The following is a 25,331-nucleotide window of genomic DNA, read 5'->3' as shown; positions in this document are numbered from 1 at the left end:
ACAGTGGAGCCAAAGCAATCAGCTCGAATAAAATAATAGCATTCCTTTTCGCATGCAATTCCACGCTCCCAGTGCAAACTAAAATTATTTTCTCAATTTTCTAAATTATGAGGTGTGACTTCAAAGGTAATCCACTCCATTGACAGATGGCACTGGTGCTGTTTGCATCAGTTTGCAAAACATATTTCCTTATTAGTTTACCATCAAAGAAAGGGCTTTGATGTTTGAATAATTATAATTATCACAACAAACACTGTTGTTCTGCTTTTTGGCCCAATCATTTTGATCTTTTTACTCGAAAATACTAAAAGCTGAAGCTGATTTAGAAACTTTTCTAACTATACTCCCACAATATTTCATTCTATTTCCATTTCCCCAAAACCAGGTCTGTTTCTCCTGTGCATTTTATACAATTGGCTCTTCTGATGTATTAAATTATCCATATTTGTTTGAACATAATCAGTTGAACATGTCAAAATTAACATTAAGTTATTATATTGCATATCATTGTGCACCTTGGAATTGTACAGCAGAAACTATTTGATGGAAGTGCTGATGTGTTATTTAGCATTGAATTTCATTGATTTTTGTTCCATCATATGAACTGTATTGATTGTCCCCATAAAATTAAAATACAATTGCCTTTTATAATCCAGCAGGAACTGAAAAGTAAAGGCTTAAATATGCCACTTAACAAGATGTATTAATTGTTTGCAGTTGCACTACAGAATATTATTAACATCCCAACCCAACAAGGAAAACAAAGCCAGCGAATCGTCTGTCCCATTATTTATTGTGTGATTAATGGACTGAGAAAAGAAAAGTGTGATCAATTTTGAACTAACAGACAGGGAGGAAAAGGGTTTCATGTGACAGAAACAGTTGGGAACTTGCTGATGTTTAGAAATACATTATGTATTATATATACCTGAAAATAAGATCAATGTAAAACAATTTTTTTTTCAGGTCCATATTTACTTTGACTGGCTCGGTTGTGTGGGTTGAAATTACAAGTTCAAGAGTATGTCCACTTACGTGCTGTATGAAACAGTATCCAAGATGTGATCTCATCAGGTTTTCATTATGGTAACTATCTGTTTCATTAATCTAGCCAGATTCAACTAACATTTGAGTCAAGTCAACTTTCAAATGGTAAACACTCCTGCACTATATCATGTTGAAACATGGATGTCAAGTAGGGGAAATGACATTATTTTCAACTTGACAACAGCTAATATATAAAATGTTGTTTCTTCAGCTGGGCACCCCGCAAGAAAAAAATGACACTAAGTTTGTCAAGAGTTTTGAGGAAAAGCACTAGCGTGGGATGAGGAAGACAGAATACCTTAAATATTAAGTAAACTCGATTCCTGGACTACCTTTATGCACAGAATACTGGGCATTTATCTAGTTTTATTTTCAGTGTTGCAACGGAGTAAGCACCTCAAATGGCTTTTACCTTGAAACAATTTGGTCTCCAACCCAGTTGGATAAGCGTAAGTAACATTTCAACTTTCCGACAGAAAGATTTGAACACGCTTGTCCCAGGACGTGTTTGTTTTCAGATGCAGTTATATTTATTTTCGGTACGGGGGGGGGGGGGGGGTAATAATGAAAACTAGATGGACCAGTATAACGTAGTATTCAACAATTACTTTAATTTATTCACAAATATAAGGTATAAGAAATAATAAATCTCCATATATATATAAAATAGTACATAACATCCCTTTCAAAGGGACAGCGATCAAAACAATGTTAAAAGCGCTGGCATCGTTTCAAATATATTTGAAAGTTTTGAGTCTTCTATAATTGTGTTTTTTTCCCCCCCTCAAGATAAATGGTACATGCTGTATCCGATAGGAGTGGCATAAAGTCCTACAGGGGGGACTGGGAGCACAGGTCTATGGAAAGGATAAGCGTGTCCATAAAGTGAAGCTCCGTGCATCGGGGAATTCATGGGAAAAGTCAGACTCAACCCCGGGGGTAGCATGGGCTTCGCTGCCATTTTGAACTTTTCCAGTTCGGCTTCTTGTAGTCTCTTTGCCTTGGCCCTGCGGTTTTGGAACCAGATTTTCACCTGGGTTTCTGTGAGGTTGAGGGAGCTGGAGAACTCTGCTCTCTCGGCGATGGACAGGTACTGTTTCTGCCGGAATTTGCGCTCCAGGGCCAGGAGCTGAGAGGTGGTGAAGGGCGTCCTGGGCTTCCTGTTCGTTTTGTGTTTTCTCAGAGTGCAAGAAGTGGGGCTCAAATGTCCTAGTAAAAATGAATGAAGGACGGATCAATATGTTATGTCCACAGTGGAGTTCACAAACGGATAACAACACACTTGCTTTAAACAATAACAGCCATCATGATCTTTAAAACATTTACCACCCCAATACATATATATTTTTTAAAAATCGATCACAGAAATACAGCATATTTGACCCAATTATGATATGTTCCACCATGTTTTGCAAATGTTGACAGCTATCCCACCAAAGCGATGTTAAATCGCAGTCAACACCGGCGACCTGTTTTTTTTTTAGGCTCTGCCCCTGTTGGGGAGTATTTTGAACGAATTGTTCACATCAGTTAGCATTGCCCACCCCGTTGACTTCGATGTTTAATTGGCTGTCAACACGTTTAGTTACAGCAGTAGGCAGCCGGAGATTTTTGAAAGCAGAGAATTGGTGTCTATGGCACCATCACTGAGTTCAACAGTCAGATTAAAAACCACCACACACGCCTTTCAAGATGTGCTCAACTGTGGCAACAGTTTTCTAATGCTCTCGATCGCAGTGGAAGTTACAGCGCTGTTTACCTCGACCGGGAGACCGAGGGGTTTAGCTGTGATGTCTAAAACATCGCATACTTCCGAGAGTAGTTCTGTAAATAAATGTATACGCGGCATTGGATCAAGCAGCCACATAAATCTCGAAACAAACTCACTATTTGGAGGCGGCGAGTAGGTTGCATTTTTCACCCACGGCACACACTCTTCTTCCTTGCAGTTTTCAGACTTCACTGGCGAATCGTCGTAAGTTTTTGTAAAACCTTCCGGTGGGCAGGATGAGGAGTCGACGGGACTCTGCGGTTCCCTGGCCACTGACTTGGGGACAAGCTTTTGGGAGGCGCTGCCGCCTGCTCCGTCCAAAGGAGGCACAATACTTCGGTGAGGCTTCCGATCGGACATCAACGCTTCCACGCTGAAGGGAAGGCTGGACACTTGGACTTTGTGATCGCTCAAAGCAGTTTCGGCAGCCCTTTGAATCTCTGGGTCAGCGACGCTGTTATCCTTCACTGTTAAGCCTTGTGGCGAAGACATCATGGTGAACAAGAAAAAGGCATAAACAAAAAAAAAACAAAAAAAAGTTACAACGCTGGAGAAAGTGATCCTTTACCAAACTCAGCAACTTCCACAACTAAAGGGTCAGAATGGCACGGAACTGTAGTAAAGGTTGCAAAAACTTTACAAGGGGGCGAAACTTTCAGCCAATCAGCGAGGTCTGGCCGGGTGGCGCTGCAGCTCCGGCAAGGCGATTGGTTGATCAAAGTGCCAATAGCAGTAAATGATCGTTTTAAATAAATTAGTCCTTAATCAGATGGGCCACTGGCTGCGATGGGTTAGTGATAACTGCGGGGCTCTAATCTCACTGTAAACATGCAGCTAATTAAGTGAAAAGAGAAGGCAACCGTCACTCCTCCCCGAAAAAAATATGGGGGGGGGGGAGAAAAGTATCCCTGAGGGGGCGCTTAAAACCCGGAATAAAAAGCAATAAATGTGGGGAAGGGATGGATGTGATACTTGGTCCTTTGTGCCTGAAGCCACCTGTTCTCAGAACTGTCTGCCTTGCTAATTGTGTGGATAAACAGTCTGTCACGATTAGTCAGCAGGGTGAAAAGGCAGACAAGTGAGGTTGTTTGTAGGCGCCAGCATCGGCGACATCAAAGGCGATCTCCCTGGGGAACGCTGGTGGAAAGTTTGGCCGGCTCCAGGAGCGTCCCGCCCCCGCCGAACACGCCCCAACCCCCGGGCAGAGCTGAATCCAGAGCCCGTCCCCAGCTTTGAAATCGAGGATAGGCAAAGAAAGCGAAGCAACAACAAGAGAGAGAGGAAAAAGAACACAGCCGTAACCGCTTGTAAAACACCAGCTTGCCAGTAGGGTTTAAACTGAACATCCTGTGTGTATTAAAAAAAAATGCATGCCGTTAAATGCATTCCGATACAGCGTTTATTAGTACAGTAAAGCGATCTAATAGCAACATGTCATACATTTTCAAAAAGGACCTTAATTATTTAACAGCACCACTAAAGGCTCCAGGAAATCACAGCTAAAAGAACAAGCATGTTCACAATTAGTGCGTGCAAGCTGGTATAGGGGGGTACATTGCACAATTAATTGATAAGGTAGAAAGCTATAATGCAGGTCAAGACCAAATGTTACTTTCCGTTCACATTTACAAAATAGAGATAACGTTGGATTCCGTTACAACGCCCATGACACATTGAAAGTTGCAACCAGCTAGACTTGTTCTCACCCAGCCCTTGGTGTAGTTTGAGGACAGGTGGCATACAGGTGACCTGCATTGTTGGAGATGTGTACAGACAGAAGCTTTCAAACGCTGATATTAAACACTGCCGCTATTCACATATTTCACGATGCAATTATTGTCCAGCGAACAATGGGATAATTTTAGTCCGGGTGGTTTGCCCGTCGGGATGGTGATCAAAGGAGAGGCAGTCCGCAGATTATTTCTTAACTACGATTCGACAAATAACCAATGAATCAAAATGGAATATGACAGACATTTACATAACTCGTCCCTCGCCTCTTCCCTTCATACTCATTCATATATTTCCCTCTTTTTGATTACAGAAGCTTAAGCTGCGAAGCGCATTTTTAATCGAATGTATTATTTTGCCAGACGGTGCCACATCAATATGAATCGCAATTTGCTTACAGGATAATGTCTGTACGCCCCAGCACGACAATCGTGGCGACGCTGTTTAAATTCTGAATGTCCACATGGTCAAAACAAAAAGGGACCCCTGGTTAAATGCACGCATGGGACAACATTTTCGGTGTGTTTTTGAGTCATGTTTCCCGACAGATTTGTGTTACGTTAAGTAGGTTGTGCAGAAGGAATGAACTGGACACCTAAACAATACCATTACAGGAGTTAAGTAACCCTCAAACCGGTTCAGGCATTTCTACCCGTTAGTCCGCCCTGGCTTTATCGCGGCGAAGTTAGGTGTTCTTCAGAATCGTTCAGCCCAACAGCTCTGGGCAATAATAATTAATTGTCACCCTCCTTCCTCATTTACAAATATTCTCCCCCAGCTCTTCTTCAAACTTCCCCCCCCCCCCCCCCCCCAATTTCTCATCCCCTTCATCCCACGCTTACTTTCACGTACCGTTATCTGAAATGCACTTTGAACAATTCAAAAAAATATTCACTTAAACTCGTTTCGTATGGGGTCTGGAATTATTTTGACTCGGTTGCTTCAGTGACGGCTTTCAATAATATTGTTGGGTTTAAGTGCACGAAACTGTGTTTCTCTGTCTAAATCATGAAGCGATGTTTTTTTCTTTGGGTGATGTGCAAATAAGCAACACTCGGCATTGGATGGGATTCCGTTAGCCATTGAAAGACAGGTAGGTCCACTTCTTTGCATTTCCCGTTCGCATGCATGGGAAAAAAACGTTTCTTTTTTTAATTTCACCACTTTCGTGATTTTTAGTCGCCAGTTTTGTTTATAACGCACCCCCGAACCATTGCAGTTCGAAGTTTTAGAAAGCTCCAAGTAAAGTGCAATGGTAAAATAGCCACTAACTGCCAGATCGAATTGATAAAGGTTGAAACGAGAGTCTTCTTATCCTCTCCGCGTGTAGGAATTTAAATAAAAACCGAATTACTTGTTAAATTCGTACAAAATAAGCAGCAAATGTTCTGTCAAGGAAATGTATTACTTTGGTAACTTTGCAGATAACTTCACTCGATATCGTATCTAATAAATCGAAAAATAAAGAAATGCTGTTTATTTAGATGTGCAATACGATCAAATATCTTGTTGACGAGAGAAAATACTAAATTGTGAAATGAGCAATCCAAATGTTACGGGAACAGCAACGATAGGTTAGATGAGATTTATACCAGTTTATGTATCGATATTCCTCCAGCTCAGCACAGTACTTAAGCACCGAGGGTAGCTCAACAGAACGGTGGATTTAATTGTCTGCAATTATGGAGACAGGCATGATTCTGTCAGTCTCCATTTGTGATGAATTTTCTGAAGCTTGGAGCAGGACATTTGATTGTGTTTAAAACAACGGCTCGCTTGAGTTTTCAAACAGGAGCGAAATTAAAATCGTTTGATCTGACTCTCGATGAGGGCGCGTTGGTTTTATAACTAACATTGAAGGGGTAAAAAAAACATTCAAATGCGTTTATCAAAAACTATATTTGCAGGTGATCAGGGAGGTTGGTCACCGAAAATCCGTTAACATATGAAAAAGCTATATGATGTCAAAAAATAAACACAAATGTTTCATTTAATTAAAGGGCGTACTTGCAATTATTATGGGCGTACATATGTAAATATGTATCCCCTCAATACATATATCATGTCCTAAATATTCTTAAGTACAGCTAAATATAAAATATTTAATTGTTTCAGGCCAATGCTGGTTATTTAGTGAGAATAATAGATTGAATTATATCTTCTAATGTGGAAAGCATTTCACTATTGTTTTTGCAAATACTAACATTAATATTGAAATATGTTTTGGGATGCCAATAGTTTAAATATCACCCCTCTCATCTGTGGCATATAAGTATCAATAGCTGCACAGATAGATGGAAAAACATTATTGTATAGTTGGTGCCACGTAGACCATAAGCACATAATGCTCAGATTTTTAAAATCACATGCAGCAATAAACTTGAGCTTTTTATACAGTAATTGAAATAGTTTGATCAAGAACAAACTGTGAGCTGATTGCATTTCGTTACATCAGTACCTTGGCCATTGTCATTCTCAGATATGGTCACTCCCGAGGACCCCCCCCCCCCCCCCCCCCAAAGATGTTTGGTAAACATTTTAACCAGAGACCCGAACAGTAGCTCGACTGCTGTAAGAGGTATGGTAAACGTCTGCTCACAGAGTTCAGTGCTTAACAAAGAGCAAAAGATACACCAGCCAAATCTTAGGAATGAAAATGGTCAAAAAAGCTATCCACCTATTTCCAGCACAACATTTTTGTTTTTTGTTAAAAATTGCTTTCTCTAATTACAATCAAAACGGTCGCAGATGTGTCCTAAAGTCTCACAGATCATTAAGTTTAAATTCCATTCAAGGTGATTGTTTTCTCTGGCAATTTTAAATTGACTGAGAAAAGCTTCCCTATCCGATCCAAGGAGAAACTATGCCTTATATGTTTTGAGCTGATTGGACATAGACCCCTTTGGATCGAAGGAACTGGGAAGGTGGGAAGCCTATATCCCAATTATCTAGTTTACTTTTGCTCAAACTAAATTTTACTTTGGTGGTTTTGGTAATTGAGGGGGAGGATGCTGCTGAGGTTAATGGGTTATTCTGACGAGAGTGGATCTTAATTTGACTCCACTGGTAAGTAACATTGGAAAGAATTAGAGATTGATAAACAGCAGTGCTTTTCTCTGTCATTATTTGGAAAAATGGGACTGACAATGAAACTTACACAGACTTTTTCAGTATTCTACACTTGCTTAATATTTAATTATGCTTTTTTTCACAATGACCCCACTTATCACTTCTCTCAGAAACTAATTGCATGTGAAGCATTTTTCCTTAGAAATGTGGAAGCCATTTTGCATGGAAGAAGATTTCACAAATAACAATAAAACACATGACTAGTTATTTTAAATGGAAAACGCTGGAAATACTCAACAGGTCAGGAAATATCCTTGGGGAGAGAGTTTCAGGCTCTGATTCTCTCTCCAGAGATGCTAATTATATTAATAATCATTATTAGTGTCACAAATAGGCTTACATTAACACTGCAATGAAGTTACTGTGAACATCCCCGAGTCATCACACTATGGTGCTTGTTCGAGTACATTGAGGGAGAATTCAGAATGTCCAATTCACCTAACAAGCATGTCTTTCAGGACCTATGGGAAGAAACCGAAGCACCCACACCCACGCAGACAGGGAGAGAACGTGCAGACTCCGCACAGACAGTGATCCAGCTGGGAATCGAACCAGGGTTCCTGACGCTGTGAAGCAACAGTGCTTACCACTATGCTACCGTGCTGCTAAGCCTGCTGAGAATCTCCAGCAGGTCCTGTTCTCATTTCAAATTTCCAGCATCTCAAGTGTTTTGTTTTGGGCTGGCTAACTTATTTCTGGTGGCAATTGTTGAGGAACAAACTTGGCTCGGGTATTACGAACATTCCCTGCATTTATGTGAACACTGGCCACCTGAAGTCTTGGAACAAATGGTTTTACATCTCACCCAAAGAGCAGCAGCTCCAGCCTTCTCTCAGTACCATAATGGAATGTCAGGTTAGGTAATGTTGTCTTGTCCTCGAGTGGGTTTGAACAGACGTAGAAACGCAAATGCCACAAATTGAATTAAATTAATAAATCTGGACATTCTTTTTGCATGGGGGAATGTTATTCTAGCCTGCTTCCTGGAGCAACTAGAGAAACTGGCTTCAAATACCCACTAAGTATTTGTCATGTTGATTACTGTGGTAAATTTATGCAGCAGATTGGACTTTTTGCTAATTGGTGTGGAACTAGATTTTTAAAAGATACAGCTGTTGATATATGCTCAAGTTCTGATGTTATTGCATTACCAATTGTCCCATTGTGTAGCCCTTTGTTTACAATTTTGATAACTTGCCATGCAACAAACTTTACCAGACAACATGGCATCTTTAAACAATTGGATTATTTGGTTTTAGCTCTTATTCCTGTTTAGTATTTAACTGGATTTTTTTATTGGACACATTTTGCATTCAAATCTGACTCAATCTTTGAAATCTGCCCCACTCAGTCTGGACAGTTTTAAGAGCTGTCAGATCGGGGGCAAATGATGGCTATCTTCCATTTTGCTCCTAATCTTTATAATTTATGTTAGACGCTGTGTAGTGCTAGTCTCACATCACCACTTTGTGTAACTTCAGAGATCTTCTTGATTTTAATTTTTTTAAAATTCCCATGAAGGTTGCATGCTGATGAAGGTTTTTATACCCATGAAGGTTGCATGCTGATATGTTCTCTTCTTTAAAACTTTACCTGGCTATGGAAAGGGTGTGACCAGGTGGCGAAGGTTACTGACAAGTTACACATCAACAGCACCATCATGCTTTTACATATGAACTTTGACCTGCTGGAAGTCCGTAACACAGGAAGTTATCTATGCATACTTTCCTTCAGAGTTGGCTTCTAAATCAAGACCAATTCTTTTGGAAGTTTCTTCCAGTTTAAAAATGAGTGTTTGGGAGCCCAGAAAAGAATGAATAAGCAAGGTATTTGCAGGTTAATGTTCTGAAAATTAAACGAAGAATAAAAATTAAGAGATTAGATTAAATGTGAAAAAAATTGAAGTTTAGCTAAGTTAATTTTTAAAATGAGGCAAAGAGAATAAGGAGTGGACAGGGACAAGGTATAAAAAGGAGCAAAAGTATTGCTTAAATTGTTGTAAAATTATCTTGAAAGTGTTGACTAAAATCTGAAGGACTACGGTTTTCAGTATCACATCAACAAAAAATAGCCAGTTTAATTATATTTTTAATTCACTATTGTATCATGTAATTATTCGGTTTAGGATCCTGTGCAGTATCATTTATTTATCCAGTTTAGGGTCCTGACAAAAACAGCAGCTTGTATTCAACACAATAAAGTGTCCAAAAGCACCTCAGAGTGGTGAATAATCACTGAACAGTGAGCAGGGTTGGAAGAAGGAGATTAGGGTAGTTGCCAGAAAGCTTGATCAAAGGGGTAGGTTGCGATGAGTTTCTAAAGAAGGGGGCAGAAATCCCAAGGTCAGAGAGGTTTAGGGAGAGTTTGAAGCTGATGGTGTGGGTGCAACAAATGTCAGAGTTGTACGATGTGAGGGCACATACGAGAACACAAAGCTGAAGGCGATTACAGAGCTGGGAAGGGCAAGGCCAAAGAATGGATATAGATCAAAGTCTTTAAAGTTGATGCATTGAGGAAGGAGGAACTAATGAAGTTGTTGAAGTTATGGGTAATTGGGGAGCAGGACTTAGAGCAGGATAAAATACTGGCAGAAGAGTCTTGGACATGCAGTAATTTGTGAACCGTGGAACTGGAAAGTTGAAATTCAGAATCTCAAGTTGCAAAGCTATGGCAAAATGTTTCAAATGTAGTGGCAATTAGGAGAGGTGGAAGCTGGTGATATTGCTGAGCTGGAAACAGACAATTATGAGACTTCGGTTATATTATTTTTCAGCTCACACTTCAATTTTAGGATCATGATACACTGGTTGCAGAATATTTAAGCATGGCGTTTATTATGATGGCCTTGAAACATTTGAAATCAATATTATTCACGAGTAAAATCCATGAGCCACTCTTGTGTCCCATTTTGAATATTTCTAAAAACATTTTTTATCATAGAATCATAGAATCATAGAATTTACAGTGCAGAAGGAGGCCATTCGGCCCATCGAGTCTGCACCGGCTCTTGGAAAGAGCACCCCACCCAAGGTCCACACCTCCACCCTATCCCCATAACCCAGTAACCCCACCCAACACTATGGGCAATTTAGCATGACCAATCCACCTAATCCGCACATCTTTGGACTGTGGGAGGAAACCGGAGCACCCGGAGGAAACCCACGCACACACGGGGAGGATGTGCAGACTCCGCACAGACAGTGACCCAAGCCGGAATCGAACCTGGGACCCTGGAGCTGTGAAGCATTTGTGCTATCCACAATGCTACCGTGCTGCCCCATCATCTATACAAAACGCTGGAGAACCTTAAACAAATAGGACAATTTGGCTGTTGTGATCAATGTAACATTAAACTTGAAATGCCAGGGAAATTTAAGGAGGCAGCTCAGGAATTATAGAATGATCTGGAAAAAATACGTCTGGTAAGTGGACAGAAAAATACCAGATGAAATTAATGCAGACCCGTGCAAAATAAAATCAGGAACTAAACACGGGCAATTCAAGAACGATGTTGGTTTATCTGAAGATGAAGTAGAAAGAAGCCACCAACTATTAATTGACTTGATTTTCAACGTGCACAATCAATGCAGAATGCCAATATATAAAGTGTGTGTAATATTGAACTGTATGGTCAAAACAATAGAATGTAAGTCATGTGCGTCATAAACAAAATGTACATTGCTCCGGCAGACCAAATCTTGTGTAAATGGTTAGCTTTGGCCACTCGGATACAAGTGCAACATTCAAATGCTTGGGGCAACAGAGAGTATGCTCATACCTTTTAACTCAGACCTCAACAAAAAGGAAGACAAGCTCTCCAGCTTGGAAAAGAGGAACCAGAGGGATGATCTTGTGGAGGAATGGAAGATAGTGAATGATACGGAAAAGGCAAATCTATGAAGTGTTTCTTCATGACACATCTTCATTATTCGAAGGTTGCTGAACAATTGCTTATACTGTGATGTCGCTATGGGACAAACATACAAACAAGAAGCAGGAATAGGCCATTCGGCCCCTCCAGCCTGCTCCATTGTTTAATAGTATCAGGGCTGGTCTGATAGCAACCTCAAACTGCATCCAGCCTATTCCTGATAACCTGTCACCTCCCTGATTACCAAGAAACTATTCACCTCCGCCTTAAAAATATTCAAAGACTATCTTCTCAATGTTACTATTACTATTTCTTTTCGTTTTTTATTTGTGTTGGCATTTGCCGTTAGTTAATATATTATTTTAAAAACGATCACTGTATATATTGTTACAAAGTTGTAAAAATGAAAAATTCTTGGTTGATCGAAAAACTTTAATAAAATATATATTTTTTAAAATAAAAATATTCAAACACTTGGCGGCTTCCACCACCTTTTCAGGAAGAGAGTTGCAAAAACTCACCACCCTCAAAGAAACAAATTCTCCTCATTTTCATTTTAATGGTGACACCTTATTTTTAAATCGTGACCCCTAGTTCTAGAATCAACCAGAAAAAGAAACATCCTCTCCACATCCACTCTGTTAAGACCGCTCGGGATCTTAAATCTTTCAATCAAGCTGCCTCTTCCTCTTCTAAACCCCAATGGATACAAGCCTAGCCTAACCAACCTTTCCTCCTAAGACAATCCACCCATCCTGGATATTAGCCTGGTAAACCTTCACTGAATTGCTTCCAAAGCATTTACATCCTTCCTTAAATAATGTGACCAATACTGTACACAGTACTCCAGAAGGGGCTGTTTAGCACAAGGCTAAATTGCTGGCTTTGAAAGCAGACCAAGGTTAGCCAGCAGCATGGTTCAATTCCCGTAACAGCCTCCCCAAACAGGTGCTGGAATGTGGTGACTAGGGGCTTTTCACAGTAACTTCATTTGAAGCCTACTTGTGACAATAAACAATTTTTATTTCATTTCGTTTCATTTCATGTGGCCTCACACATGTCCTGTACAACTGATAACCTCCCTCTTATTCAATCTGCCTTGCGATAAATTAAATCATTCTATTAGCTTTCCTAATTACTTGCTGTACCTGCAAGGCTGGATGGGGCCGGTTTGCTCAGTTGGCTCATGATGCAGAGTGATGCCAGTAATGCGGGTTCAATTCCCATGCCAACCTTTCCCCTCACCTGAGGTGTGGTGATCCTCAGGTTAAAACACCACCAGTCAGCTCTCCCCCTCAAAGGGGAAAACAGCCTATGGTCATCTAGGACTATGCCAACTTTAACTGTACCTGCATTTTATGATTCATGAGCTCGGGCACCCAGATCCATCTGCACCTCCAGACAGGGTGAGGAGGGAGGCTAAATTGCCTAATTCTGCTTCCTTAAGTCTGCCTCAACTGGAATGGAAATTGACCACAATGCTATTTGTGTTCTTGTGAACCATATGCTAGATGTCTAGCCAACTGAGCTAACCAGCCACCTTCCCTCATAAAGTATTTTTCATATATATTCTTTCACATGTTGTGGACATTGCAGACGAGCATTTCTTGCCTGTCCCTAATTGCCCTTGATTTGGATTTGTTTATTGTCACATGTGCCGAGGTATAGTGAAAAGTATTTTTCTGCGAGCAGCTCAAACAGATCATTTAGTACATGAAAATAAAATAAAATAAAAATAAAATACATAAAAAGGCAACACAAGGTCCACAATGTAAATACATAGAGACGGGCATCAGGTGAAGCACACAGGATTATCATAGAATTTTTTTTCTATGATAGTATGATAGTGTAGTATTAATCAGGTCAGTCCATAAGAGGGTCATTTAGGAGTCCGGTAACAGTGGGGAAGAAGCTGTTTTTGAATCTGTTCTTGCATGTTCTCAGACGTTTGTATTTTCTGCCCAATGGAAGAAGTTGGAAGAGTGAGGAAGCCGGGTGGGAGGGGTCTTTGATTAATTTGCCCACTTTCCCCAGGCAGCGGGAGACGTAGATAGAATCAATGGCTGTGAGGCAGATTTGTGTGATGGACTGGGCTGTGTTCACGACTCTCTGAAGTTTCTTGCGGTCCTGGGCCGAGCAGTTGCCATACCAGGCTGTGATGCAGCCCGATAGGATGCTTTGTATGGTGCATCTCTAAAAGTTGGGAAGAGTCAGTGCAGACATGCCAAATTTCCTTAGTTTCCTGAGGAAGTATAGGTGCTGTTGTGCTTTCTTAGTGGTAGCGTAGACGTGGGTGGACCAGGACAGATTTTTGGAGATGTACACCCCTAGGAATATAAAGCTGTTAACCATTTCCACCTCGGCCCCGTTGATGCTGACAGGGGTGTGTACAGTACTTTGCTTCCTGAAGTCAATGACCATTTCTTTAGTTTTGCTGGCATTGAGGGACAGATTGTTGTCGTTGCACCACTCCACTAGGTTCGCTATTTCCCTCCTGTATTCTGACTCGTCGTTATTTGAGATCCGACCTACTATGGTCGTGTCGTCAGCAAACTTGTAGATGAAATAGGAACCAAATTTTGCCACGCAGTCATGCATGGACAGGGAGCATAGTAGGGGGCTAAGTACGCAGCCTTGTGGGGCCCCGGAATTGAGGACTATTGTGGAGGAAGTGTGTTGTTTGTTCTTACTGATTGTGGTCTGTGGGTCAGAAAGTCGAGGGTCCAGTTGCAGAGTGAAGAGCCAAGTACTAGGTTTTGGAGCTTTGCTATGAGCTTGGCTGGGATTATGGTGTTGAAGGTGGAGTTGTAGTCAATAAATAGGAATCTGATGTAGGAGTGCTTGTTGAGATGCTCCAGGGATGAGTGTAGGGCCAGGGAGATGCCGTCTGTTGTGGACCGATTGCGGCGGTATGCGAATTGCAGTGGATCTCGGCGTTCTGGGAGATTGGAGTTGATATGCTTCATGACTAACCTCTCGAAGCACTTCATTACGATTGATGTCAGGACCACCGGACAGTAGTTATTGAGGCACGTTGCCTGGTTCTTCTTTGGCACCGGTATGATGGTTGAGAAGGTGATGGTGAGCCTTCTTGAACTTCTGCAGTGTAATGTAGGGAAATGTGGCAGTCAATCTGTGCAAGGCAAGATGCCACAAACAGCAATTGCACAAATGGCAACATAATCTAATTGTAATGATATTGGTTAATGGATAAGCAATGGCCAAGGTAACAAGAAAAACACCTGAATAGGAAACAGCCTATGGGTAGATTAATAAAAGCAAGAAGCCTGGAATCATTTAAAGATCAACTGGACAGTACAAGGGAGAGACCCAAGGGCCAGTTTGAATGGATGATCTAAGATGGACTGGATGGCCTTTCTTATCCATAATTTAGCTTGGGATAGAGTTCATTGATTCAAAGCAAAAATAAAAAGCCATGTGTAATTATTTTTACTTATTCAAGTGTTTCTGAACACCTGATTTTCCCAATTTATGGAACACCATTTACTGAACCATGCTATTTTTAATTATGTGAGGATGCAGCCTCTTGCAGATTGATACCAGGAAGTGCAAACGCGGATCCAGATCCATTGCATAACGGCCATATTTTCCTCTGTCTTTCTCATTTGCTTTCTCTCTAATATGCTTCTATGATTGAAGTGCAAAGTTATTATTTTGCCTGTATTGGTTTAGCCAGAATCAAAATTCACTCTGGGATAGGGTCTTGTATTCCTCTTCAGCAAAAGGGTACCTTGTTTTTTGCGTTGTCATTCATGAAGAAAGGTGCTTTATTTTTGTTCCCCTTTTGCTTTGGTTTTGTTGGCAGATTATATAAAACATATGGCTTGGATTATTAAACCCAACTGTTTTTATGGGATTTTCGGTAGCTAAGAAAACAGTTCTTTAAACTTGGTACAAGTTTTAGCGTCTGGCCCTACGGCAGGTAAGAAATATCAGTTTTTTTTAAAAAAGCTCTGTTGTTTCAAAGCACAATTAAAAATTGATATAAAAGATTTGAACAACTCTTCTGATGGGTTAATGAAATGCCCTGGGCCATACAAACCAGGAAAATCCCAGGCTTGATCCCATGCTCTGCTGAGGTAGGTCTCTCACTCAAGTCACAGCATGAATGCTACAAAGGAGTACAGTAGTGTAAAGGTTTTGTTAGTGACTAATAATCCAGAGGTATGGACTAATAATCCTGTAGAACATGAATTCCAAATCCCACAATGGTAGTGTGAGAATTTGAATTCAGCATTTTTCTTTTCATTTAGAAGTAATCAGCAGTTGTATTGTTCTAAGAGGACAACTGGTTCATTAATGTTTAACAGGGAAGAAGATAGACTTACCTACTCTAGGTTATACATAACCCCAGTCCCCCAAATGGTTGATTCTTAACTGATCTCTGAATTGAACATCCCCAAAAGCTTTCTGCTGTTGGTCTTACATCCTGCAAACAAATGATTTTTTTTTAAACTTGGAGCCAGAGGCTGTAGACTAAACAGGTAAAAATCCTGTCAGGACTCTGACTCATGATCACAAGCCAGTGACTGCTGCTGGAAGTAAGGCTTTGATTTGTGAAGATCAGGCTCAGCTGTTGTGCCCAAACTGCCAATCAGCCTGCCTGCGTTCACTGTCTAGGTTCACCAATGAAGAAAGTACATTTGTTGAAACATGAAGCCTGGCCTTCACATAGAAGTGGAGCCTAGCCTTAATTCACACACAACTGAAGCCTAGCCTTAATTCACACAGAACTGGGGGCGCGATTCTCCACTCCCGCGCCGGTTGGGAGAATCGCCTGGGCCGACAAAATTTCCCGGGACACCGGTCCGACGCCCTCCCGCGATTCTCCCCAGCGGCGGGAACGGCCCGGTCGAGTTTCGCGGGCCGCAGGCCGGAGAATCGCCGGAGACACCCAAAATGGCGATTCTCCGGCACCCCCGCTATTCGTGAGCGGTGTGTGAACGCTGGGGTGGGGGGGCGGCCTGCGGGGGGGCGAGGGGGAGATCCTGCACCGGGAGGTACCTCAAATGTGGGGAGGCCCGCGATCTGTGCCCACCGATCGTCGGGCCGTCCTCTCTGAAGGAGGACCTCCTTCCTTCCGCGGCCCCGCAAGATCCGTCAGACATCGTCTTGCGGGGCGGACTTAGACAGGACGGCAACCACACATGCGCGGGTTGGCGCCGGCCAACCCGTGCATGCGCGGATGATGCCCGTTATGCGGCGCCGGCCGCGTCATCTATGCGGCGCCGCCTTTACGCGGGCGGCAAGGCCTGGTGCGTGTAGATGACGCGGCCCCGATCCTGACTCGGTCGGGATCTGGGCCGTTTCACGCAGTCGTGAACCTCGACGGCGTTCACGACAGTGCAGCCACTTCGGCGCGGGAGTGGACAATCCCGCTGCTGGCCTTCACACAGAACTGAAGCCTAGCCTTAATTCACACACAACTGGAGCCCAGCCTCAATTCACACAGAACTGGAGCCTGGCCTTAATTCACACAGAAGTGGAGCCCAGCCTTAATTCACACACAACTGGAGCCCAGCCTTAATTCACACACAACTGGAGCCCAGCCTTAATTCACACAGAACTGGAGCCTAGCCTTAATTCACACACAACTGAAGCCTAGCCTTAATTCACACACAACTGGAGCCTCACCTTAATTCACACACAACTGGAGCCTAGCCTTAATTCACACAGAACTGGAGCCTAGCCTTAATTCACACACAACTGGAGCCTAGCCTTAATTCACACACAACTGGAGCCTAGCCTTAATTCACACACAACTGGAGCCCAGCCTCAATTCACACAGAACTGGAGCCTGGCCTTCACACAGAACTGGAGCCTCACCTTAATTCACACACAACTGGAGCCTAGCCTTACTTCACACAGAAGTGGAGCCTAGCCTTAATTCACACACAACTGGAGCCTAGCCTTAATTCACACACAACTGGAGCCTAGCCTTAATTCACACAGAACTGGAGCCCAGCCTTAATTCACACACATCTGGAGTCTAGCCTTAATTCACACACAACTGGAGCCGAGCCTTCACACAAAACTGGAGCCTAGCCTTAAGTCACACACAACTGGAGCCTAACCTTAAATCACACACATCTGGAGCCTAGCCTTAATTCACACACAACTGGAGCCTAGCCTTCATTCACATACAACTGGAGCCTAGCCTTAATTCACACACAACTGGATCCCAGCCTTAATTCACACACAACTGGAGCCAAGCCTTAATTCACACACAACTGGAGCCTAACCTTAATTCACACACAACTGGAGCCTAGCCTTAATTCACACACATCTGGAGTCTAGCCTTAATTCACACACAACTGGAGCCGAGCCTTCATTCACATACAACTGGAGCCTAGCCTTAATTCACACACAACTGGATCCCAGCCTTAATTCACACACAACTGGAGCCAAGCCTTAATTCACACACAACTGGAGCCTAACCTTAATACACACACAACTGGAGCCTAGCCTTAATTCACACACAACTGGAGTCTAGCCTTAATTCACACACAACTGGAGCCTAGCCTTAATTCCCACAGAACTGGAGCTCACCTTAATTCACACACAAATGGAGCCTATCTTCCAGACAAATCTCTCTGATCGGGGGTTTCTGTCCCTGCCACATGACAATCATGAAAGTTACAAATTCATATCCTTATGTGACTGTGACAAAGGTAAAATTTGGCTCCTCCCTTTCACATGGATGAGCAAACTATGGGGCGAGATTCTCCAAAACGGCGGTTCCCCCCGGCGCCCTCCACACCTGGTCGCTGCCGTCGGGAACAGCGCGCGAACGTTGGGGGGGCGGCCTGCGGGGGGGGGGGGGGGGAGGGAGGATCCTGCACCAGGGGGTACCTCAAATGTTGCATGGCCCGCGATCGGTGCCCACCGATTGTCGGGCCGTCCTCTCTGAAGGAGGACCTCCTTCCTTCCGCGGCCCCGCAAGATCCGTCCGCCATCCTCTTGCGGGGCGGACTCAGAGAGGACGGCAACCACGCATGCGCGAGTTGGTGCCGGCCAACCCACGCATGCGCGGGTGACGCCAGTTATGCGGCGCCGGCTGCGTCATCTATGCGACGCCGCCTTTACGCGGCGACAAGGCCTGGCGCGTGTAGATGACGCGGCCCCGATCCTAGCCCATTGTCGTGGCCTGAATCGGTCAGGATCGGGGCCGTTTCACACCGTCGTGAACCTCGACGGCGTTCACGACGGCGCGGCCACTTCGGCGCGGGAGTGGAGAATCCCCATGTTCCTTTGATACCTCTCTGCTGTCATACAGCTGGGACTGCACTCCCATGGCTCCATCTTTGACTCTGTAGTTGTAGTCAGAGAATCACTTACAATGACTCCTCTTCTTGTTTCCACATTGTGACCTTTAGTCTCCCCCAAGGATGCATGCTTGGCCCAAACATATTTCTCACCTACCTGCTGCCCAGGAAACATCATCCAAGGCACAATATTAGTTTTCACGTGCACGTTAACAACACTTAGCTTTACCACAACACCAACTCTCTCTCAATTCCTCCACTGTTGCTAAATTATCAGACTTCTTAAAATTCAGTCGTGAATGAGCAGAAATTTCTTTTGAGTAACTGGGAAGACTGATGCCATTGGGCGCAATCTACCCGAACCGCGAAACATCGCTTCAGTGCAGGGAGAGATCAGGACCCCTGAACCCCACCACCTAGCTTCAACTCACCTATAAGAGGGTCGTCAACCCCCCCCCCCCCCCGGGCCCAAGTGGCCAGGGTGACAGGCTGGCAGTGTCAGTGTGCCAGGTTGCCCAGGTGGCACCAGCAGTGTCAGTGTGCCAAACTGCCCAGAAGGAAAGCAGCTGGGGGATTCCAAACCCCTGGAGACCCCTGTCTGGTCCCCATTGGTGGAAACCAACACTGAACAGCGCTCACCCAAGATCTCCAAGGCAACGGGGTTAGTCTCACGCCTTGGTCAGGTCTCGGGAATGCATATTAGATTGAGTCTAGCTGTCTTACTTTAACATGCAGATTTGCCAGAAAGTGATCCTGCCCACAATGGGCGGGATTCACATTGTGACGTCTCACAAGGTCGCGTTAGAGCCTGTAAGGTGTGACAAGCCAGGTAGATCCAGGAAGAGGAATCTATCTACCGGCTGTGCCACGCTGCTTTTCTGGTGCAACTTGGCTGGCAGATCTCGCCCATTGTTTTCATTCTCCTCTCCATTTTCCTAGTTACTGACTCGATCCCTCTCCTGGCAACAATCTGAGATTACAGTCTATTCACAATCTTGGTGTTACAATTGACCCCGAGATGAGCTTCCAACTTCTGTGCCATCACTAAGACTGCCTATTTTCATTTGACGTCGCCCCTGTCTTAGGCGAACTGCTGCTGGGATCCTCATTCAAGCCTCTATCCTTGTCTATTCCAGCACACTCCTGGCTAGTCTCCTACATTCTATCCTCTACAAACATGAGGATATCTACAATTCGGCTGTCCATGTCTTAACTCACAGCAAGTCCCATTTTCCTACCATTCCTGTGCTCGTTGACTTAAGTTAAACAATGTCTTGACATTAAAATTCTCATCCCAGTCTTCAGATCCCTCCATGGCTTGGACCCTCCCTATCTCCTCCAGCTTCACAACCCTCTTGAGATATCTGTGGTCCTCTAATTCTGGCCTCTTGTCTATTTTTAATTATAGTTGCTCCACCATTAGTGGTTATATCTTCATTTGCTGAGGCCCTAGTTCTGAGCCAGAATTATACGGTTCCCCAATCATCGGTTCATAGGTGGGGGCATAATAAAATTGAAGGGATGGGATTCCCTCTGGGTTCATGTCCTGACCACACAGTGAGCAGCAAGGCCTTGGACGGGAAGCCCACCTTTGCCCCAACTGAGGCCCTTAAGTGCTCAATTAAATGACTACTCAAGTGCCTCAATTTTGAGGCAGACGGTAAATTGAACATCTGTGGGGAAAGCCCAACAAAGAACTAGGTTGCATTTCAGACAGGAAGGTGGGGGCGGGGGTGGTGCCTCCATAGGAAGCACCCTTCTGAAGTGGGTGACCCCCCCCCCCCCCCCCTTTAAGGGCCAGTGACCTCTGGGCGTGGCCCCACTCACTCCCTCATTGTGCCTCTCCCAACTAGCCTCTCCCCTGGGACCCTGATATCCCCATCGCCCCCCTCCCCTTGTTTTCCACGCCCTCCTGGATCCCTTGGAACTTACCTGGGCCTCCAGTTCCTGGACTTAGTCTCCTGTGTCTTCTTGAACTTTACCTTCCATCCACCACAAATTGGCTTCGGGGTGTCCGAGTCGGTGAGGTGAGTTCCTGCTGATTCTTTGGGTGGCGGGAAACATGACCCCACTGTTTGAAGAAGGCAGGCCCTGGAATACTCTCACTACATCCTCTGTTTCTCTACTTTGCTTCCCTGCTTTAAGACACTCTTTCAAACTTACCTTTTTGACAAAGCTTTTTGGTCATCTGACCAAACATCTGATTATGTGCCTTTGTAATATGCTTTGTTTTATAATGCTCCTGTAAAATGATTTGGGATGTTTTATTATGTTAAAAGCACTACAAAAGTTGTTGAATATTACTGATTGAATGATGATGGGCTGACAATGATAAGATAACTACATGTGTTGCACAAATTCATAATAAACTGTCCAGATGTTTACAGATGTGCAATCAACAATTCTTGGGCAAAATTCGACAGGGACAGAAATGGATGCTGGGACCGGGATGCAGGTTTACCTTCAAGTTCATTGCTCCTGATGCAGACAGCAGGCTAACTCCAAACTGCCTGTGGTCGCAGCCAACACTTACTGTGCCATGGAAGGTCGCATGCCGGAGTAGGAAGTACAAAATTGTGAGAGGCAGGCAGGATCAGTGCAAGAATATCAGGCACCCAGGCGAACTTTCAGCCTTGTGCCCACCCCACAATTAAATTTTGAAAACAAATGCAGTAAAATGGTTTTACTTGGTCCCCATCAAAAGCACTCCCACACAAGTGCTAAAATTTGTCAAATTGACAGGTAGTTGTTATCTGCGGCCTGCCCCCACTCTCGTCTTAGTCTGCTCACTAGATTCACACACTCCCACACCTCTTGCAAGTTATCAACATTCCCATCACCACAATCACACAGGAGATTTCTGATTGGTTGAAAAAGCAGAGCTCTTAGGTAACTGGTAAAAGTGGCAGCAGAGAAAGGGGAAGGGGGGAAACTGATTGGAGGATCAGTGAGCATCTGCAGCAGGAGACAAGGGAAAGAAAAGCTATGATTGACAAGTCCCAGGTTCGTTTCCCGGCTTGGGTCATTGTCTGTGTGGAATCTGCACGTTCTCCCCGTGTCTGTGGGTGCTCCGGTTTCCTCCCACAAGTCCCGAAAGATGTACTGTTAGGTGAGTAGGACATTCTGAATTCTCCCTCGGTGTACCTGAACAGGCAGCGGAGTGTGGCTTTTGACGGTAACTTCATTGCAGTGTTAATGTAAGCCTACTTGTGACAATAATAAAGATTATACTGATACGTGAGCACGCGGAGGAAAAATGCTGTGATTTGAGGATCAGTGAGCAGCTGGGATGGGTGCAAGAACAGGGGAAGTTGTCATTGATAGATCAATGAGCATGAAGGAGAGGGGAAGTTTTTAATGGTGGATCAGTGAGCATGGAGAGAATGGGGTTGCTGTTGTTGGAGGTTTAGTGAGTTCGCTTGGGGGTTGGGCTGGGCTGGGAAAAGGCTGCTTCAGAAAATTTCTAAGTTTTGGCTTCACTTGTAGAAACTTTGGGCATTTACGTCACTTTAAAGCCCTTAGTTGTTTCAGTTTTTTGACACTCTTCCAAATGTTATCACCTAGGCGACTGCCTAATTTACCTAGTCGTATCGGTCCTGGAGGCGACAACAAGTTAAGGGTAGCTCCCGCTACTTAAAACTAATCTGTACCTCTTAAAGAAAAGATGCAGTGGGACTGCAGCAGATGTTAGAAATCATCCCATTGTGATTTTGACATGCTCAGCACTCAGTAATAGCGCAACATGGCATCAAGAGGCCTTAGTGCAGGAGGTGGAGAGGAGGAAAGAAGGCATCTATCCAGAAGGGACCAGGAGCGCCTCTGGGTAAATTTCACTAAGGCTGTGGGTCCTGATAGGCATGGTACTTAATGCCAAGAGTCCAACCCCAAAGTCCTCGATGTCAATGACTTCATATGAATTTTCGAGCAGGTCATTGAATACATAATCAAATACCATGTGTGCGATTTAACCATTGCGTTTCTCCTGGCACGAATCTGGACACGCGGTTAAATAGTGGGAAAGGCCAAAATCGAGATTTGCGCCCGGCATGAATCAGTTTGCTATCTAACCGGCCTGGTCCCGATGGCGAGTTCTGAATCTCACCCAATTATGGGGCGAAATTCTCCCCTCCTCCCCCGCCAACCCCCCCCCCCACGCCAGGGGGGGGAATCACCCGGGCGCCCCGCGAGTCCCGCCACGTCGTCCCGATGCCCGCACGCGATTCTCCCCCCCCCACCCCCAAACCGCGCGGCGCGAATAACAAAGAAGAACAAAGAACAAAGAAGAGTACAGCACAGGAACAGGCCCTTCGGCCCTTCAAGCCTGCGCCGACCATGCTGCCCGTCTAAACTAAAACCTTTTACACTTCCGGGGTCCATATCCCTCTATTCCCATCCTATTCATGTATTTGTCAAGACGCCCCTTAAATGTCACTATCGTCCCTGCTTCCACCACCTCCTCTGGTAGCGAGTTCCAGACACCCACTACCCTCTGTGTAAAAAAACTTGCCTCGTACATCTCCTCTAAACCTTGCCCCTCACACCTTAAACCTATGCCCCCTAGTAATTGGCCCCTCTACCCTGGGGAAAAGCCTCTGACTATCCACTCTGTCTATGCCCCTCATAATTTTGTAGACCTCTATCAGGTCGCCCCTCAACCTCCGTCGTTCTAGTGAGAACAAACCGAGGTTATTCAACCTCTCACAAGCCAGAAGGAATCCAAACCGGATTGACGAGAACAGGGGAGTGCGCCTGAACAAGGACCCGCAGCGTTAACGGCTGGCCGCTGGGAGAATCGGCGCTTGCCATTGGTAATGGCCTACCCAACACGACAGGTTCCCGCCAGCGCCATCCACACCTGGTCTCTGCCGGCGGGAACAGCGCGGGAACACTGGGGGGGGGTGGGGCGGCCCGTGGGGGCGCGACGGGGATTACTGCACCGGGGGGGGGGTTCAAAAGGGGTCTGGCCCGCGATCGGTGCCCACCAATCGGCGGGCCGGCCTCTCTGAAGGAGGACCTCCTTTCCTTCGCTGCCCCGCAAGATCAATCCGCCATCTTCTTGCGGGGCGGCAGCGGGGAGGACGGCACCCACGCATGCGCGGGTGTCATCATTTACGCGGCGCCGCTCCTAGCCCCCCGGGGGCGGGAGAATAGGGGGCTGGGAACGGCCTCCGACGCCGGAGTGAAACACTCCGGTTTTCACTCCGGCGTTGGGACTTAGTCTCCCAATGGGAGAATTGCGCCCATGGTGTGCATATCATTAACCCAAATTTGCATTAATTTCCATCTCATTAGCACGATTGAAGTCAAATGTAACGGAGTCCTGGGAATTAACCGGCTCCCCAGCGAGAAATCACGCGGGCGTCGTTTCATACTCCTTTTCGAAATGTGAAGCTGGTGCAATGGCTGTTGAGGGGAAGTGAGGAGGTGAGTAGCCATTTCCATTTTCATGCATGCAGCTCAAGGCATTGGCACTTAATCGGGGAATGAAGCATTCCAGGTCAGGGGTCGCCCCTGGTCCTGGCACGGTGGTGGTGGTGGAGGGGATGGGGGGGATGGGGAGGGATTGGGGGGGGAGGCGCATTGAGGGGCTTTTTGTCTGTGAGCATTCAAGCTATCCTTAAATATTGTGGATACCCATAACAATGGCAACTACAGCTGCTGCCTGTCTGTCCTACCAGAAACCTCCAGGACAGAGCCCTGTTCTTGGTTATATGCTGAAGGTCACTTTAACTCCCTTTGACTGTGAGCAGCCTCAAACTTTACAGCTGAAGGCAATTGTTAACAAGGAATTGGCCTTGTTAGTTGTGACAGCACCTCACAGCTGCAGGTTCTGCTTGCTACTGCTTGTGGCTGCAAATGTCTGGAGGCTGCTGTTGCTGTTTCCTTCCTTTTCTGTAGCCAGGAAGAAGGACAATTTTTTCTAAGATACCTGGGTCCTGGAACACCAGGCTTAGGGGGACATATGAGTCCAGAAGGCAATCTGGTTTGAAGCAAGAAGACGCTGCAGTTCATGATGCACGACATTGATCCAAATGGGCCACCTGATGATGGTCATTGAAGAAATGCCTTCACAGATTGAACATAGAACATAGAAAAATACAGCACAAAACAGGCCCTTCGGCCCACGATGTTGTGCCGAACCTTTGTGCTAGATTAATCATAGATTATCATTGAATTTACAGTGCAGGAGCAGGCCATTCGGCCCATTGAGTCTGCACCGGCTCTTGGAAAGAGCACCCTACCCAAAGTCAACACCTCCACCCAACACTAAGGGCAATTTTGGACACTACGGGCAATTTATCATGGCTAATCCACTTAACCTGCACATCTTTGGACTGTGGGAGGAAACCGGAGCACCCGGAGGAAACCCACACAGACACGGGGAGGATGTGCAGTCTCCGCACAGACAGCGACCCAAGCCGGAATGGAACCTGGGACCCTGGAGCTGTGAAGCAATTGTGCTATCCACAATGCTACCGTGCTGCCCTTAAGAACA

General features: G+C 44.8%; 1 protein-coding gene across 6 annotated transcripts in view; it reads right to left on the bottom strand.

Moving 5' to 3' along the window:
• Positions 1–1,638: 1,638 nt before the first annotated feature.
• msx2b (muscle segment homeobox 2b) overlaps positions 1,639–25,331 on the bottom strand; it is a 41,678-nt gene continuing 17,985 nt past the window's right edge. For 3 of the 6 annotated variants that reach the window (XM_072512105.1, XM_072512104.1, XM_072512103.1), the window contains 2 exons: positions 2,935–3,294; positions 1,639–2,256 (listed from right to left, as the gene is read on the bottom strand). In XM_072512105.1, coding sequence (XP_072368206.1) covers positions 1,832–2,256; positions 2,935–3,178 — 669 coding nt within the window. In that variant the 5' untranslated portion in view covers positions 3,179–3,294 and the 3' untranslated portion in view covers positions 1,639–1,831. Of the gene's footprint in view, positions 2,257–2,934; positions 3,437–4,524; positions 4,625–8,483; positions 8,596–25,331 lie in introns of those variants that run through there. The other 3 variants (XM_072512101.1, XM_072512100.1, XM_072512102.1) reach the window with 3 other exon arrangements.

The sequence above is a fragment of the Scyliorhinus torazame genome, chromosome 7 (genome assembly GCF_047496885.1).
Source record: "Scyliorhinus torazame isolate Kashiwa2021f chromosome 7, sScyTor2.1, whole genome shotgun sequence".
NCBI classification, from domain to species: Eukaryota; Metazoa; Chordata; class Chondrichthyes; order Carcharhiniformes; family Scyliorhinidae; genus Scyliorhinus; species Scyliorhinus torazame.
This window is presented reverse-complemented; position numbering and strand designations above follow the sequence as displayed.